Below are 19,564 nucleotides of genomic sequence, written 5' to 3' on the forward strand. Positions count from 1 at the left end.
AGCTTACAAGAAGTGCAATGATGAAACAATACAAACTCTAACTGAAAAGTTACAAAAATTGACTCTGCCTTGTAAAAAAAAATGGACAATGCTGCAAAAGTTGGCCGCATGTATATTCAAACATTGTCCGTTTAGAACAAAAGATGCCTAACTATGTTGAGGTGTCAATTACACCCATCCCGAAACATTCCTGAATTGAAACAAAAGGGGTATGAAGTAGAAACATCACAACTGGATTACTGTCATTCTGGGCCATTGTGTGATCACCATGGGGACAGACCAAAGCATTTCCTATTAGAATATGATGTGATAAAATTTTACCTTAAAAAGGCAGCCCGAGAGAGAGAGAGAGAGGGAGGCGCCCAGAAAAAAGTATCACCAAAAAGCTTGTCTAGCTAATAGCTGGGAGAAAATCCAGCAAGCAAGGAAGGGAGGTGCCCTGCTGTAAGTTCTTGCAGCAACGAAGTTGGAAGTGATCCTCGGTCTTTAAACTGAACTTTAAACCAAGAGAGATATTTACTAAGATTTCAGGCCTGCAACCAATGAGAACTTGACTTCTGAGAGAATTCAGCAGGTTTACTGTGAACCCCAAAACCTTATCTCACCTGAAAACCACATGCCCCTTTTTCTCTCTATCAGTCTCTTCTTTTGTGTGTGTGTGTGTGTGACAGATGCAAGAATGCTAAATTTCAATGGGAGCAACAACTTATACTATATGAGAAAAGGGTGCTGATTGGTTTGCAAGTCGACTCTGATTGGTTGAGGCATTGCCATAGAGATTGCACCAGGGAACTATTGTCCCTCATGCTTTTGTTTACTTCAAAAAAGGCACAAAGCTGGACATGTTCCTTTTGCCTGGAGAGGACAGGTCCCTGCGTATGAATATATGTACCTTCTAGCAAGCGTGAGTTACATTGCGAGCTCGACTGATAATCTTAAAGTGGTTGCTAGTGTAATTCTTAGCACGCTCAGGATTGTTCAGCAAGTGTTGTCCAATTGCAGAATCACATCTGATGTTGGACATTACGTTGAGTTTTGAAAGCACAGGCAGGTTGAGTACGGTCAATACTCTGCCTATCGTGAACAGCCGAGAGGACGTGCTGTTTGATACCATTCGCCAGTCATTGGGACATATGGCCTATGTAGCTGGCATCGCACCAGCACTGAAATTCATAAACTACATTACTCAATTGTGTGGCAGGCAGAACGCCTTTTGGCTTGAAGGTAGCATCCTGTTTGTGGAAAATACCACTCGTGTTGCGACTGCATAGTTGCTAGCTTCACCTGTTGCTCAAAGTTTTGAGATATCTTACCCTTCCAGGGTAATTTGAGGTAGACTGGCCACTTTTCAGGTCCAAACATGGTGGCCTTAGGCCCATTCGTGAACTTAATGTCCAATGTTGGATGTGATTCCGCGATTGGACAATACTTGTTGAACAATCCTGAGTGTGTTAAGAATTACTCTGACAACTACTTTAAGATTATCAGTTGGGCTCACAATGTAGCTCACTTATGCTTGCTAGAAGCTACATATATTCATACACAGGGACCTGAGTTCTGCAGGAAAAAGGAACATGACCAGGCTTTGCACCTTTTTTGAAGTAAACAAAAGTGTGAGGGACAGTAGTTCCCTGGTGCATTCTCTATGGCAATGCCTTGACCAGAGTCGACTTGCCAAATATTAAGCACCCTTTTCTCATGCAGTATAAATTGTTACTCCCTTTGAAAATTGGCATTCTTGCATCTGTCCTGATGAGTGCAAGACGAAAAGCTTCAACAGCATGTCTTTTTTCAACAAACTGTTTTCTTTTGCTAAATAACGACCCTGGCTGTATAATGTAGTTAACAGATTCCAATATCTATGTCACTGCCACTGTAAAACAGTAAATAAATAAACAATTGCCACCATAACATTTATTTTTGTTTTAAAATAAAAAAAAAATCAGGCATCAATTTTTACATCTGAGAAAATTGGTGGGAGAGTTGGGGCTTTTCAGCCAATATCCTCTGTGAGTGGCTAGTCTTCCAGATTTTTATTAATTAATTGAATTGAAATTCTACCAGCTGCCATGGTGGGATTTGACCCTATGTCCCCAGGGCATTAGCCTAGGTCTCTGGATTACTAGTCCAGTGACATTACTACTACACCACCGTCTCCCCCCTAGTAAAAGTATGACAATACATAACAGGGCAATTGAGTGGATAAATTTGATTGTGATATATGTTTTTTTTAGGTTTTTACTTTTTTTAAACCCTTACTTTGGACATAGAAACTTCTGTTATTGAGGAAAAATGGAGGTCAAAATATTTGAAAAAGTGCTTTGAATGATTGGATAGGTTCACAGTTTAAAAAAAGTAGGTTCTTCCTACTGAGCATTCAAGATTGGTTGTTTCATAAGTGTTTAGCAGTTACTAATTGCCATTTTCTGGCTGCTTTTCTTGCTCACTTTCGATTTGTCGGTTCAATAGCACTTCTTATTTGGTGCTGTTTTACTTTGAAGCAATCAACAAAGTGGGACAGCAAAGTGTTGGTGTCAAAATTGTTAATGCCAAAAATATTGACAGAAAGAGTGTAATTGAAAAACCATGACAAGGAAATATGGTGAATATGTATAGAAAATGTGCTATACACATTGAAAAAAAAAATCATTTGGGAAAATCTCCCTGATTCAAATGGTGCACAGAATCGTGCACACATCATCTATCATGGAATATACTATGTACCTTTTTATTTGCACTTCAGTTTCATTCTAGAAACACAAAAAAGGTAGTATTTAAGTTAATGTACTATTTTAGATAGGGCGAGAATTTATTCCAATTTCTTCGTAAACATTGTTCAGTATAAACTAATCTAAATTTGTAACATCTCTTGTAAAGTATCAATGAAGAATCAAATCATTTTAAAGCAAGAGATCAGTTTTAATTATAAAATGCAGATTATTTGGTAATCAGGTGAATGTGTATTCTTGTACTGTGTCTCTAAACAAATCTTAATACAGTTGAAGAGGGAAGTCTGTTAAACACATTAACTGAATACGCATTATTTTTGTTAAGTAAACAGATATCACACATAGATGTCAACCTCACATACAATAAACTTGAATTTAAATTTACATCGAATTACATAGAATGTACAGCACAGAACCACGTCATTTGGCCCAACTGGTCTTGGTCTTTATCCTCCACATGAGATTGCTCCTACTCTTTTTCATCTAACCCTATCAGCACAACCTTCTATTCATTTCTCCTGGTGTGTTTATGTAGTTTCCCCTTAAATGCATCTTTTTATTCGCCTCAACTACTCCGTGTAGTAGCAAGTTCCACTTTCTAAGCACACTCTGGGTAAAGAAGTTTCTCCAGCATTCCCTATTGAATTTATTAGTGACTATTTTATATTTATAGTTTTGATCTCCCCCTACAAGTGGAAACATCTTAAGTATTAAACAAGTTGTACTGTACACTTGTGACACAACTGTTATTACTGTATGCAACCATCAAAATGGTAGGGATGATGAGAAGCCAATAAGCCTATTTAGTGCTGCTACTTTCAGGATATGTGGACAACAACTATTGGGCTGAGACCAGTAATTGTAGTTTATGTTTCAGCCAGGTAGCACTCAAGTTATACAGACTAGCTGAAACACTGGTGCAGAATTTGCTGTCAAAATAATGGTGAGGTTAATGGCCGTTACTTATGGGTAAATGGTACAGCAATTTCAACAGCGGGGCAACTGAGCGATTGAATGTCAATATCCAAAAGTTGCTGTCCAGGTTGTGCCACTCTGCCATTGGCTTTGCGAAAATAGCATTTCGTTGTCAGTCTCACCTTTGGAATGCTTTGAATGGCATGAAATTTCAGTACTTGTGCAGTAGATACAAACTAAACTGGCCACATATAGTTAAGTCTTGTCATTTCAAGCCTAATTGTCCTTTTAACGATATGGTAAGTGTTAATTACTGCCAAACTCTCTGCCGCTGAAAATTAACTATTCCAAGTGCAGCGTCTCATTCTTTCTGGTGTTAATTATTGTTGGAAATTTTCAAAAATATAAAACTTTACATTTCTTTTTATCTCCCTCTCTTAACTCAATCTTTCCTAATCTCTATTTCTCTTTCTGTACCTGTTTTGGCTTTTAATTCACTCACTCTAATTTACTCTTCCTTCTTAGTTCTTATGCTGTTTATTTCACAATCCTTTAATTTGATTAGTTAAGGAAACACACAGTTGCTTGCCCTCTTCACTCAGGACCCAGATGCCCAGTTTCCCTCACTGCACCATTATCAGCTCACACTTTCAGCAACTTGCCAAGCAAAAAATTTAAAATCCTATATGTGCAAGGATAAGCCTAACGAACATTAGATGATGTTAGATGCCCTGCCACAGCAAAATCTTGACCATTAATTCTGTTTCTCAGGATAGCACTCTTCAGATAACATACTTACTTTCCTAACAGTTAAATGTTTTGAAAGCTCTGACAGTTAAGTTAAATGCAGGTAGGTTAAAGTGTCCATAATGTACAAGTGAATTTACTGAGCATTTGACACATACTGAATTTAAACTCCATGCAGCGTCAAAAAAAGATGGTGCAAGTCTACCACCTTCCCATTTTATTAGCAGTGTCTAGCTAATTGTATTCCAGAAGCTATGTCGGAACTGCTAACTGTAACAATAGACTAGTACAAACATTAATATATGCTAACAGTTATTCTTAAATATCTTGGAAGAAAGGTCATCCTCGGATCAACACTTGCCGTACCACTGACTCAGAAAGGACCCAGAAGTTTCTGAACATCCTGGATCAAGCTCTTTCGGACAACAATGCCCAAGGCCAGAGTGCAATGTCAAAATGGGATCATCAGCGCACCATCATCTATAACTCTGCACTCACTGCGTATGGAAAAAGAGATCAGAAGAATGCTGACTGGTTTGAGGCTTATTGGACGAAAATGGAATCAGTTACTGCAACCAAGAGAACCACGAGGAGGGCCCTCTTGAACTACAAGCAAGTCCCCAACAAACAAAACCTAGATTAAAGGCCTGCTACCCGACCTGAACCCGGGTCTGGCATTTGGGCTCGACTGGGGTTGGGCCAGATCAGACACGCTCTATCACAACCTCAGGTAAGCGACTTAAATGTTAATATACTTTTTGGACTTTAAAGGTGGTTTTGTTAGTTACTTTAGGTTTGTGCAAGTAAGGAACAAAGTGAAAAATGGAAAGTAGGTTAACTGATGGTCGGATTGGGTCGGGCGTAGGTGAAAATGGAAAGACTCAGGCCGGGTCAGGCTTGGGGTCGGATGGGGTTCTGTCGGGCTTGGGTCGGGTCTCATTTGCAGACCCGAGCAGGCCTTTAACCTAGATGCTTTCAGAGCTGCCAGGATCAAATCTCAGCAGACTGCTCGACACTGCACCGATCAATATTGGTTGAAACTCTGCAACAGCATACAATCTGCTGCTGAATCCGGGGATGCTGGAAGGATGATATGAAGGAATTAAGAAAGCAACTGGCCCAACAGCAACCAAACCAGCTCCCTTGAAGATAAAGACAGGGATGATCATCACTGACTCTGGCAAGCAGATGGAAAGGTGCGTGGAGCATTACTTTCAACTCTATGCAACGGAGAACGTTGTCAGTGAAGAAGCTCTCAGATCCATTCCAGACTTTCCTGTTATGAAGGACCTGGACAGCAAGCCCATCACAGTAGAGCTCAACGAGGCCATTGACCTTATCACCAGTGGTAAAGCCCTGGGAAATGATGGCATCACTTGAGATCATCAAAAGTGGAAAACAGGCACTGCTGCAGTATCTCCATGAACTTTTGTGTCTCTGTTTGCAGGAAATATCTGTGCCTCAAGACATGCGTGATGCAAACATAGTCACATTGTACAGAAACAAGGAGGAATCGCAGTGACTGCAACAATGACTGAGGCATCTCCTTGCTACGTATTGTGGGGAAGGTCTTTGCTCACGTTGCTCTGACCAGATTGCAGACCCTGGCATCACGCATCCATCCTGAGTCTTAGTGCAGCTTCAGAGCTGGCAGATCAACAGTCGACATGATTTTCTCACTTTGACAATTACAGGAGAAGTGCCATGAACAGCACAGACCACTGTACATTGCCTTCATAGACCTCTTGTCAGCAGAGACAGACTCTTCAAACTGCTGCGGAAAATAGGCTGCCCTCCTGGGCATCATTTCTTCTTTCCACGAGAACATGCACAGTTCCGTTAGTTACAATGAAGCAACATCAGACACCTTCAAGATGAGCAGTGGGGCAAAGCAGGGCTGTGTCCTGGTGCCAACTCTCTTTGGCATATTTTCTCCATGCTGCTACTGTATGCTTTCGATGATTCAAATTAGGGTATCTACCTGCATGCTGGAGCTGATGACAAGCTGTTCAACTTGGCAATACTGCGCACCAAGACCAAAATGCATGAGTTGCTTTTTGCTGATGATGCCACGCTGGCATCCCATACTGAAGTTCACTTGCAACAGCTTGCAGATCAGTTCTCCTGGACCCGCAAGGAGTTTGGACTGACAGTCAGTGTCACAAAGACAAAAGTTATGGGCCAGGACTTAGAGACTCCACCTTTCATCAACATCGACAACCTCACTCTGGAGGTTGCGACAGCTTCACATACCTTGGATCAACAATCACCACAACCTGTCCCTTGATGCCGAAATCAGCACCAGGAGTGCCAAGGTCACAGCTGTCATGTCAAAGCGAGTGTGGACCAACAGCAAACTAACCGAAAATACAAAGCTCCGCATGTACCAGGCTTGCATTCTCAGCACCCCACTTTATGGTAACGAAGCATGGACAACTTATGCCACCCAAGAAAAGCAGCTGAAGAGCCTCCACCTCCACTGCCTCAGACGAATATTAGGCATCTCCCGACAGGACAGAGTGCCAAATACAGAAGTACACTGGCGTACCGGCATACCCAGCATGTTTGTCCTCAGATCAGCAGTGCCTCCATTGGCTGGATCATGTGAGCCAACGATGGCCGCATCCTCAAAGACCTGCTCTATGGCGAGCTTGCTACTGGCATGAGACCAACAGTCGCCCACGTCTATGATACAAGGATGTCTGCAAACGAGACCTCAAGTTGACTGGGATTGGAGTTGATGCATGGGAAGTCCTTGCTGCTGACCAGAGTGCACGGAGACAAGTAGTAGGAAGAGCATGGAAAAGTAGAGGACAAATGAAGCTACCAGATGGTGGAAAAGAGAGACCTTGGGCCAACGTTATTAATCTGTGCCAGCTGCGGAAGGGATTGCCACTCACGAGTCGGCCTCTACAGCCACAACAGACGATGTTCAATCCTGAAGTGATATACACCCCAGGAACAGTCTGTTGTCTCCAGGGACAGATGGATGCCATCATTCTTAAATACAACTTGAAGCATTTCACTGTTCACTATTTCAAATTCATTATGTTTTTCACATTAACACACTAAGACTTTTATTAAACACTATAGAAAACTGCTTATAACAGTATTATGACTGCAACATGATAATAGTTTGGTGTTTAAGAAAGCAGAAGTTGAAAACAAATGATTCTTCATGCAGCTCAATCATAATGGCTCATCTGTTTCAGTTCTATTCAACAAACATCAAATTTTGGAATGTAATTACTGCATTGAAACTCACTGTTGATATCCACAAGGAGGAATAATAGTAGAAATCACTTGCAGCAACTATGCTCTGCAGCAGTTTTAGCGCCAGACTTTTAAAAGGAACAAAGGAGAAAGAGAGAGAGAGAGAGAAAGTATTTCTGTTCAGCCTATCAACAGACATAGCTGGACATCTCCTTTCTTCAGGAATACCAGCAACCCCCAGTTTGCTAATAGCACCTGCTTGCCAATGATTCCCAACCAGTAGCAGTACCTGAAGACAGAACATTCCCAATTCCACATCACCCTGACTGCTTAAGCATCCAATAGATAGAAGTTTTGTTGTTCCTCACTATTAATTCTTGGCTGATAAATGCTACTGGAAGCAGAAGTCTAAATGATCACAAATGGCTGAAGTCATTTTGCCACCTTGGATATAAAACTAGAGGTTCATTTACATTTAATTTATTTTACAAATGTTTCAAGTATGTTAGGAAAACTATGTGGATAGTAAGTGGTGCTATCCGGGAAATAATACTGAGGTTCAGACTCTGTGCGAAATAAAAACTTTGCCAAAATAAAAATGACATAACAGGAATGTTGGGGAGAATGTGGATGAAGCCCAGTTTATACAAAAATAATTTATAACTGGGTGAATTGATGAGAAGTTCAGCAACTTCACCTAAATCATAGTTTGATGCCTTGATTATTCCTACAACAGAGGACATCTGAAAGCCTTATTTTTTTGCCAGACAGTAAAAATAAAACTGCGGACAGAGCATCAACAGTCTTTGTAGTACATTTGTATATTGGTTGTAAATATAAGGTCATAGGGTGAAACAGCACAGAAACAGGCCCTTCGGCCCATCGTGTCTGTGCTGGCCATCAAGCACCTAACTATTCTAATCCCATTTTCCTGGTAAGGTAAACCTGGATATGTAGATAAAGGGATACCTAAAATGACCAAGGAACGACATCTATCATGTCCTGAAATGTTAAAATCTGACCAATGTACAAAAAAGAAAAAAAAGAGTAGCAATGAATATGAAGGTGATAACCCTGTGGGTGGAATTTCCCCGTCTATTCCCTAGAATAAAGATGGCACTACAATAGGTTGTAGCAGCCAATCAGAAAATGCATCGAACACCAATAGTCCTGCATGTATACACAAAAATTTGTGTTGTCAATGTACAACTTTTCGCAATACATTGTGGGGGTGAAATTGGTTTATGCCAGTTGCACGGAACGGGCTCACAACAAATCGGCAGCTGAATTTTCACCGTGTCATTTTCAATTGATTTGGAAAATATTTCCAAGATTTTTAATTGCAAACCATGTGAAAACAACAGTGAGAGTAGGAAACGAGTCTCCAAAGAGTCTGAAATATCATTCTATGTACTGCAGCGGAAAGAAGATTGGGCATGGTGAAAAATTGGCTGCTGATTCGCTACTGGCAAAGACCAATTACACCCCTTTGTTCCTGAGCCTTAACCACAATAAATAAAATCATTTTAAAGGCCAAGTGCTGGGAAATGGGATTAGAATAGAAAGACTTGATGGCTGGCACAGGCACAGTGGGCCGAAGGACCTATTTCTGTGCTGTATGACTCTATGACTCTAATACTTTCCATTGGGACTTCATAGGAACTTGAATGTCAAGGGAGCATGTTTAATTATGGGCAATCAAATTTCAACTTTCATGTTATAGAAGGTAAATGAAAAGTAACCAAGAAAGGAGAGGAACAACAAGTATCTTTTTTATCATAAAGAATTACAGATGAGTGTATTTTCTCAGAACAATATCTTCTCTTATCTTCAACCCATCAACATTTGAAAAAATACTACCAATTCTCCAGTTACATTTACAAGAATACTGTCTATGTGTATGTTTGTATATTATATATTACACACACACATATATATTCATACAAACATATGTATATATGTACACTTCTTTAAGCAGCTACAAAGTAAATGTTGTGCACAATTTAGTGCATATTTACACTTTTTAAAAATTCAGACACTATTTAATCTGTAAGTTAACAGTGCAAATATTGGCCATCTGCAAAAAAATAAATCAAACATAATATTTTTTACTTCCTTTAGAAAAAAAGTTTGAAACAAGCATCGTTTTTAAGTAGGCAACGCAGCACTGTACAACCAAGCAAACCTACCAACGGTTGACAGTAAATGTTAAAAATCGGAGTGTATGCATTCTTTCAAACCTTAGATAAGCCTGATATGATCTCAGGTACAGGTTCAAAAAGGCTCACTGCACATACTATATGGCAAGTAGTTCCTGCAACATCAAAACAAGTTGCTGAATTCCAATATTGCATTTTTTTTTAAATTTCAAAATGTGTGTCATGTATGCAACAGTTTCTGTAAACACCCCTTGGGTGCTGGTGATTGGCTTTAAATGTCAATTCCTTTGACCAGCGATGTCTCGAGTGTGATATTAAATTCCTGCAAGGTTTGCAGCACTCGGATTAAGGAGTTAACTAAGGTGTGGTCCTTAATCAGAGCTATATCTTCATACATCTGAGTGATGATGGGGCAGTCAGCAAGCAGCGCAATCCAGTGATGCAAGAGATGATCCCTGTCAAGTTTAAAAAAAAGACACTGTGATAGATCAACCCATTTAATCAATTGTAGGAAACATGAGATACAACCGCAAAAAACAAAAGTATTGAGATTTTAAACACAGTATCAGGTGGGTACAAGCAAGAATAAAAATGAAACATTCAGTGTGGCTGAAATGTAGATGGGTTTTATTAAAAATACAAAAGGAAGTCGCATATATGCATCTGATCAGCCTATGAGATAAATATAAGATTAGTATGGCACTGACACTTAAATTAGTAATATATTTTGAATAACTCCAATATTTAAAGGGAATTTAAATGTTTCATAGGGCTTTTATTCATAGAATCGTTACAGCACAGAAGGAGGCCATTCGGCCCATCATGTCTGCACCGGTTCTCTGAAAGAGCAACTGCCTCAGTTCCATTCCCCTGCCTTTTTCCCATAACCCTGACCATTCTTCCTTTTCACATAACTGTCTAATTCTCTTCTGAATGCTTCAATTGAAGCTGCCTCCACCACGTTCTCAGGCAGCGCATTCCAGAACTTAACCACTCATTGCATGAAAAAGATTTTCCTCATGTCACTTTTGCTTCTCTTACCAAATACTTTAAATCTGTGCCCTATCGTTCTTGATCCTTTCACGAGTGGGAATAGTTACTCTCTATCTACTCTGTCCGGACACCTCATGATTTTGAATACCTCTATCAAACCACCTCTCAGCCTTCTCTTCTCCAAGGAAAACAGTCCTAACTTCTCCAGTCTATCTTTGCATAACTGAAATTCCTCATCCCTGGAACCATTCCCATGAATCTTTGCTGTACTCTCTCCAATGCTCTCACTTCTTTCCTCAGAATTTGCGCCCAGAATTGGATGCAATACTCCAGCTGAGGCTGAACTAGTGTCTTATACAAGTTCAACATAACTTCCTTGTTCTTGCACTCTATGCCCCTATTAATAAAGCCCAGGATACTGTATGCTTTATTAACTCCTCTTTCAACCTGTCCTGCCACCATCAATGACTAATGCACATATACACCCAGGTCCCTCTGCTCCTGCACCCCCTTTAGAATTGTACCCTTTATTCTATATTGTCTCTCCGTATTCTTCCTACCAAATTGAATCACTTCACATTCCTCTGCATTGAACTTCATCTGCCACCTGTCTGTCCATTCCAACAACTTGTCAATGTCCTTTTGAAATTCTACACTATCCTCCTCACAGTGCACAATGCTTCCAAGTTTCGTATCATCTTCAAACTTTGAAATTGTGCCCTGTACACCAACGTCTAGGTCATTAATATATATCAGGAAAAGCAAGGGTCCCAACACTGATTCCTGGGGAACTCCACTACAAACTTTCCTCCAGCCTGAAAAACATCCATTAACCTCTACTGTTTCCTGTCACTCAGTCAATTTCGTATCTATGTTGCTACCGTCCCTTTTATTCCATGAGCTACAAGTTTGCTCAGAAGTCTGTTGTGTGGCACTGTATCAAATGCCTTTTGAAATTCATGTACATATCAACAGCCGGTATTCACTATACCCTCTGACCTCCCCCTCTCCGACGCTGAACGTTCTGTACTCAGTAAAGATCTCCGTTTTATTCCCTTACGCCCCCACCTCAATGAATTTCATGCTCAGCATGACGTTGAGCTCTTCTTCCGTCGCCTCCGCCTCCGGGCTCACTTATTTGACCAGGAATCCTCCCCCGATCAGTAGACCCATTCATCCGCCTCCAGCATTCTCACTTTACCTGGACCCCTGCCCTCTTACCCGCTCTTGATCTTTTCACTGAAAACTGTCGGCAAGACATTGGTCATCTCAATTTCTCTGCCCCCCTCACTCATTCTAACCTGTCCCCCATGAACTTGAGGCACTCCGTTCTCTCACGTCTAACCCCGACATGGTTATCAAACCTGCAGACATGGGTGGTGCTGTTGTTGTCTGGCGTACTGACCTCTACCGTGCAGAGGCTCAGCGCCAACTCTCAGTCACTTCTTCCTACCTCTCTCTGGACCATGACCCCACCACCAAACATCAAGCTATTGTCCACAGGACTGTCACTGACCTCATCTCCGCTGGAGATCTTCCCTCTACAGCTTCCAACCTCATAGTCCCCAACCCCGGACAGCCCACTGCTACCTCCTTCCCAAAATCCACAAAGAGGACTGTCCCGGCAGACCCATTGTGTCAGCCTGCTCCTGTCCCACTGAACTTATTTCTTCCTACCTTGACTGTATCTTTTCTCCCGGGGTCCAGTCTCTTCCCAACTACATCCGTGACTCTTCTGACGCCCTACGTCATTTTGACAATTTCCAGTTTCCTGGCCCCAACCGCCTCCTCTTCACTATGGAGGTCTAATCTCTCTAGACCTCCATCCCCCACCAGGACGGTTTGAGGGCTCTCCACTTCTTCCTTGAACAGAGGCCCAACCAGTCCCCAACAAACCCCCACCCTCCTCCGCCTGGCTGAACTTGTTCTCACATTGAACAACTTCTCCTTCAACTCCACTCACTTCCTTCAAGTAAAAGGTATTGCTATGGGTACCCACATGGGTCCTAGTTGTGTCTAGCTTTTTGTGGGATATGTCGAACATTCCTTGTTCCAGTCCTACTCAGGCCCCCTGCCCCAACTCTTTTTCCGGTACATTGATGACTGTATCGGTGCCGTTTCCTGCTCCTGCCCCAAACTGGAAAACGTTATCAACTTTGCTTCTAATTTCCATACTTCTCTCACCTTTACATGGTCCATCTCCGACTCATCCCTTCTCTTCCTCGACTTCTCTGTCTCCATCTCTGGAGGTAGGCTGTCTACTAATATCCATTATAAGCCCACCGACTACCACAGCTACCTCGACTACACTTCTTCACACTCTGCCTCCTGTAAGAACACCAATCCATTCTCCCAGTTTCTCCGTGTCCGACACATCTGCTCTGATGATACTACCTTCCATGACAGCGCTTCTGATTGTCTTCCTTTTTTCTCAACTGAGGATTCCCCCCCACTGTGGTTGACAGGGCCATCAACCGTGTCCGGCCCATTTTCCGCATCTCTACCCTCACCCCTTCCCTTCCCTCCCAAAACTGCGACAGGGCTCCCCTTGTCCTCACTTTCCACCCCATCAGTCTTCATATCCAAAGGATCATCCTCCGCCATTTCCACCACCTCCAGCGTGATGCCACTACCAAACGCATCTTCCCCTCCCTTCCCCTGTCAGCATTCCGAAGGGATCGTTCCCTCCGTGACACCCTGGTCCACTCCTCCATTACCCCCACCACCTCGTCCCCTTCCCATGGCACCTTTCCCTGCAATCCCCTGCCCATTTACCTCCTCTCTCCTCACTATCCCACCCCAAACACTCCTTTCAGGTGAAGCAGCGATTTACTTTTACTTCTTTCAATGTAGTATACTATATTCGCTGCTCACAATGCGTTCTCCTCTACACTGAGGAGACCAAACGCAGACTGGGTAACTGCTTTGTGGAACACCTCCGCTCTGTCCGCAAGTATGACCCCGAGCTTCTGGTTGCTTGTCGTTTCACCACTCCCCCCTGCTCTCATGCTCACATCTCTGTCCTGGGATTGCTACAGTGTTCCAGTGAGCATCAATGCAAGCTCGAAGAATAGCATCTCATTTACCGATCAGGCACACTACAGCCTGCCGGACTGAACATTGAGTTCAATAATTTCAGAGCACGACGGGCCCCCCATTTTACTTTTATTTTTAGTTATTTTTTTATATATATATTTATTTAGTTTTTTTGTGTTTATTTTATTTTATTTCATCTTAGTTTGTTCAGTTTGCTTACCTGCTGTTTTTTTTCATGTTTGTACTTGCAGCTGTTCAATTTTCAGTCCGTTAACACCCTATCTGTACTAATGCTTTGCCTTTCAACACACTATTAACATATTGTTTGCCTTTGCTCCATGACCTTCTGGTCAGCTATTCTGTGACCTTATCCTATCTACACCTTCTCCTTTGTTATGCCCCACCCCTGCTTTACTTGCTTATAACCTTTCATATTTCTAATATTTGCCAGTTCTGAAGGGTCACTGACCTGAAACGTTAACTCTGCTTCTCTCTCCACAGATGCTGCTAGACCTGCTGAGTATTTCCAGCATTTCTTGTTTTTATTTTATATTTCCATTATCCACAGTATTTTGCTTTTATTAAGATTACCTACGTATTGGCATAAAGTTACATCAGAAATGCTCATGATCCGGTGGGGGTTTTTTTCCGGAAAGAAAGCGGTGTGCCTTTAAGGCTGGAAAAGGAGCCGTACTGCTTTAAGGCAACAAGCCCCAGAAACTGAGTCAAAGAATGCATTCTCATTGCCCGGGATACAGCCAATCGGACTGAGCATTGAGAGACACAATGTTACAATTTAATTTTGAACTGGCTTATAGTGGAAACAGACTGTTCTAATTCACACAGACACGGACAGACAGCTGGGCCAGCAGGAACAGAACAGAGATCTCTGATAATTTAAACTGAAGGAAGGGAAGTTAGACTGTGACAATCTTTTATCCCTCAGAATTTCTAAAGACAAATTGATTCATTAAAAAGTGTTTGCAAGTCGTAATTATTGAAATTCATCACTGGAGAAGGAAAGCATCACTTACTGCTGAATTAGACTACGGACTGTTCTACTGTTGAAGAACATTTTCTTTTTTCCCCATCAGACGGCTTTGAGGACTTCAAGCAACTTTGGACTATCCCACATTGGAAGATTTCACTTCGGCAGGAGCGTTAATATGCAAGCATTCTAATTTTTCTATTTTTAAATGTTGTTTATATCTTAGTAGTGTTTAAGAATTTAGTTCTTCTAATTAAGCAGTTAATTTGTTGATTTAAAGACACCTGGTTTGGTTAGCCTCATTCAGGGGTTAATAGATGGTACAACTTGGCTGGGCCTTTTTTTAATTTGGAAATAGTATTTCCAGCATTTCTTGTTTTTCTTTCAGATTTCCAGCATCCGCAGTATTTTGCTTTTAATTTATTACACATCAACAGCATTGCCCTCATCAACCCTCTCTGTCACCTCCTCAAAAAACTCCAGCAAGACAGTTAAACATGATTTTCCCTTAAGAAATCCATGCCGGCTTTCCTTAATTAACTCGCATTTGTCCATGTAACTATTGATTTTGTCCCGAATTATTTTTTCTATAAGTTTTCCCACCACCGAAGTTATTCTCCAACTGTTACAACAGTTCTTGAAGGCTTATCTTGCCTTGTGTAATAGTGGACAACCACTGGAACAACTCCGTTGTCTGAACAAAGCAGTGAGTGTCAGAAATTGCTGGCACCTTGTTAGCATTTTTCCCTCTTCACATTGACCAAGTTTCTTTGGGCTAGATTGTATGCACCCACTGCCGGGAACAGCGGCGGGCAAAACAAATCGCTGCCTGCACATGCAGGCCTCGTGCCGCCGTGACCCATGATAATGTGCCGGTCTGGCCGTCGCCACCCCCCAATCACGTACAACGGGCCGGCTCTCCGATGCCGGCAATGGCATCAGCTGCCTGTGCTCTGGCACTGGTGCCATTTTTGAAGGGCAGCCAGCCCTGCTGGCTAATTTACATTTTTACGGTACTATACTGATCAAAAATTTATCGCCCCTTTCCCACCCCTCAATGACAATTAAATGCAGTATCTGCCCTATCCAGCACGCCAGCCCCATAAAACACTTTCCTTCAACACTTGACCTTCACCACTCCCCAAAGTGTACAGGTCACCCCTTCCCACACTAGTACTGTAAATCTGACCCGTCCCCCCACACCCCAGCACTAAAAATCAAAACATCCTCCCTTCTCCACCTCTGTGGCGCCGGCTTTCCCTAGACAGAAAAGTGAAGGCGCGTGATGGACGGAAGAGGAAGCCAGGTGTCGTTAATACCCGAGGGGCAGACGCCGGCAAACTTTTAAAGCGGTTATAAAATTTAAAATACATTTAACATTTTTAATAACAGTTTTCAAAAGTGTCCTAATCGTTTCGAAATATTAAAAACCCTTTAAAAAAAAATGTACCTGCATGGAGCTGAACACAGACCTCAAGGGGCGTGCCTTTAGCTCATGACATCAAAAGGGGGCGTGACTTCAGCTGGAAGCTCACGCTGCTTGGACTGATGGTAGGTCCTGTTGCAAGAAGAGGAGGAAGTTTCCCTGCAAGCTATGAACCAGGTGAGTTCATATTTTTTGTGCAGTCAGCGGCATACGCCACAGCTTACCGCTGACAGGAAGATCCGGGCCATTACCTTCAGCGCCACCATTAACTCAAAACAAAAATATAATTTAACTAGTTTTAGAACATATAAACCAATAATTCTCGTCAAGATCATGTAGGTTGCAGTATTAATTTTTCACCTGTACACAATGTATAAGCAATGCTATTACCTTGCTCCCAGACACACCAGAAGTTGAAATTTCCCATCCTTCCCGATGTTCCTGGGGGCACCATTTATAGCAGCAACAAACTTGCAAAAATTCTTGGCCCTGGTTTGCCAATTCTCTTCCTGGGTAAGTTCAGTATGTTCCAAGCTCTCAAAGTATACATAGGCTTTTTCTGAAGAAAATAAAAAATATGAATGATACAACCTTGGCTACATGTCATGCAAATACACTGCTAACTACTTTATAACCCCACACAATGTTTATGCCTATTTTGGATCTTTTTAATTCATGCTTCTTAGTTCACAGTTTAAATATTTTAAAATGCTAGCTCAGTGACCATGCATTTAGGTTTTCCTTTCATACAAATCACACATTTGCAGTTCAAAACTAAAAAAGATTGTATCAACCAACTAGAGATAAAGCACACGGATGGAAAATGGCACTCAATTCCATTCTACTGAAATGGATCCAATTGATAAAACTTTCTGTAGAATTATTCCATGAGCAATTGTTACCACAAAAGACCCTTCTATCCAGTCTCAAGGACCCATTAGGAATAAAGCATGATGTATTACAAAAAAAGCCACAGGTTTTCTTGAAATAACTGCAAATATCATACTTACCCAGAAAGTCCCAAATGAAAACACTTTTGAAGAGTCGCGGTGACTTGAATCCATGGTGGAACACTTGTTCTAAAGCTGACACAAGTCCATTTTCCCCACAGAGCAGTAACGTTAGGCTTCCCCTCTACAATGACACAAAAAACGTGAAGTATATTTTTAAGGACAATGTGGCTTGGAAGGTTTACATTAAGATCAATGTGTTAACTGATTGGAAGTGACGAATATAGGAAATAATCGAGTTGATTTTGTGAATTGTAAATGAGACTGGGCAGAAATGTTACTAATCTGACCCGCATCAAGCAGATTGGTCAGAAGGTCGCGGGAAACCTGCAATTCGGGATCCCCCACATGTAGAATTTTAATTGATGGCAAAGAGTTGTGGTGGGGAGGTCAGAGGCTTCATGGGGAAGGTCAGTGGGGGGGGTCCAGGGGGAACGGTGATTGCAGAGGCTCCTCAGGCAGACACCTGGATCCGGGAGGTAGGTGTGAAGGCACTTATTCCTGAATCCACCTTCAGGATGCCTGATAGTCGGGAAATCTAGCTGACAGCAGTTAAATTTCAAAAGCAGAGTCACAATAACGCTCATTATCATATTTAAGGTTCCAACCTGCTTCCTTGGGTCGGGTTGTTCATCGTCCACCTTCCGGCTTCAGTTAAAGCCAAAAATGGGCAAACTGGAATCGGGTTTGGTCGGTGAGATGAAGAAGTGATATGCTGAATGAGGATTTTTAATTCATTGACTGGAAACCTACACTAAACTTAAAAAAGGAAAGCTGGAATATTACATTCAACTTTTACAAACACTTTGCCACAGCTAGAAATGGCTACCACCATTTGCATCAGAACACCTTTCACATTCCAAGGCGTCAAAGTGGAGACGCATGTCTGATTAGCCTTTACCCAAAACAATGGCTTGCCCTATTGATTGAGCTACCTGAGATTGCTTTCATTCGCAAGACATTCAAAGCCATCCTGGGACAATAACATTGAAAGGGCGAACCACTCCAGGGGTAAACATTGACACCATGAAGCCTGAGAGAGACTGCGATTCCTAAACTTGTATCTCATTAGAAGGTACCAGAGAATACACACAGTTATGTGACCATCTGTCCATCTCTGTGAAAGCCAGGAGTTTCCCTTGGACAAGACCATCAAGCCAGAGACTCAATCTGTGCAGAAGCCAGAAGGGGTGTGTGTGTGTGTCTCTCTCTCTCTCTCTCCCCCAGAAGACCTTGTGCAGGGTGTGCGAAGCCTAGCTGCTGGCTGCTAGATCTAAGCCAAAGATCCCGGGAAGGAAACCCTCTACTCAACTGTCTCCAAGATCTACTATCAACCCAGAACTTCAGGACCATGAATTCAACTGGAAGATCACTAAAGTTCGTAGACACCACAGACTGTATATTCCTTTTTATTGATCCAAACTCTATCCCAACTACTACTATTCGCCATTCTGTAATCTACTGGTGTGTGTTATTCTCGTGTGAGTGAGTGAACGTGTAGTGTAATTTTATCATTTAGATCGGGTTTTTGGTTAAGTACAATAAATTCCCCTCTTGTTTAAACTCAAGAAAACCTGTCCGATTGGTTCTTTTATGATCATAACAAAGGTAAAAGGTAAAACACTCACTGAAGTGGTAAGCACAAACACTTTTTTAAAAAAAAGAATTAAACCTGTTGTGGTCAAATAAGAGGAAGGACAAGAAGGGAGCCTTGCAACCCTTCTCACCTGATCGTAACATCAGGAAACAGATTTCTGAGACTCTAACCCTCCTCCCACCCCACCCAAACTTAAGTTAAAATTCAGCCCATAGAACCGTAGAATGGTTGGTTACAGCACAGAAGAATGCCATTCAGCCAGTCAAGTCCACACTGGATCTCTCCGAGCAATTCAGTTAGTCTCAACCTCCCCTGCCCTTTCTCTGTAACCCTGCAATTTTTTTTTTTTAAACTTCAGGTGTTTTTCCAATTTCCTTTTGAAAGCCACAATTGAATCTGCCTCCACCACCCTCTCAGGCAGTGCATTCCAGATCCTAACCACTCGCTGCATATAAAATTATTTCTTCATGTCACCTTTGGTTCTTCTGCCAATCTGTGTCCTCTGGTTCTCTACCCATCTGCCAAAGGGAACAGTTACTCTCTATCTACTCTGTCTAGACCCCTCATGATTTTGAGCACCTCTATCAAATCTTCTCTCAACCTTCTCTAAGGAGAACAGCCCCAGCTTCTCCAATCTATCCTTGTAACTGAAGTCCCTCATTCCTGGAACCATTCTCCTATATCTTTTCTGCAACCTCTCCAATGCCTTCACAACCTTCCTAAAGTGCAGTGCCCAGAATTGGACACAATA

The 19,564-nt window shown here is 41.9% G+C and overlaps 1 protein-coding gene across 5 annotated transcripts in view; it reads right to left on the bottom strand.

Annotated features, from left to right (window-relative positions):
• Nucleotides 1-1,706: 1,706 nt before the first annotated feature.
• The window catches only part of LOC137377085 (DENN domain-containing protein 5A), a 384,360-nt gene continuing 366,502 nt past the window's right edge, over nucleotides 1,707-19,564 (bottom strand). For all 5 annotated transcript variants that reach the window (XM_068046370.1, XM_068046368.1, XM_068046369.1 and 2 more), the window contains 3 exons: nucleotides 17,217-17,340; nucleotides 16,597-16,765; nucleotides 1,707-10,218 (listed from right to left, as the gene is read on the bottom strand). In XM_068046370.1, coding sequence (XP_067902471.1) covers nucleotides 10,035-10,218; nucleotides 16,597-16,765; nucleotides 17,217-17,340 — 477 coding nt within the window. In that variant the 3' untranslated portion in view covers nucleotides 1,707-10,034. The remainder of the gene's footprint in view (nucleotides 10,219-16,596; nucleotides 16,766-17,216; nucleotides 17,341-19,564) is intronic.

The sequence above is a fragment of the Heterodontus francisci genome, chromosome 14 (assembly GCF_036365525.1).
Source record: "Heterodontus francisci isolate sHetFra1 chromosome 14, sHetFra1.hap1, whole genome shotgun sequence".
Classification (NCBI taxonomy): domain Eukaryota; kingdom Metazoa; phylum Chordata; class Chondrichthyes; order Heterodontiformes; family Heterodontidae; genus Heterodontus; species Heterodontus francisci.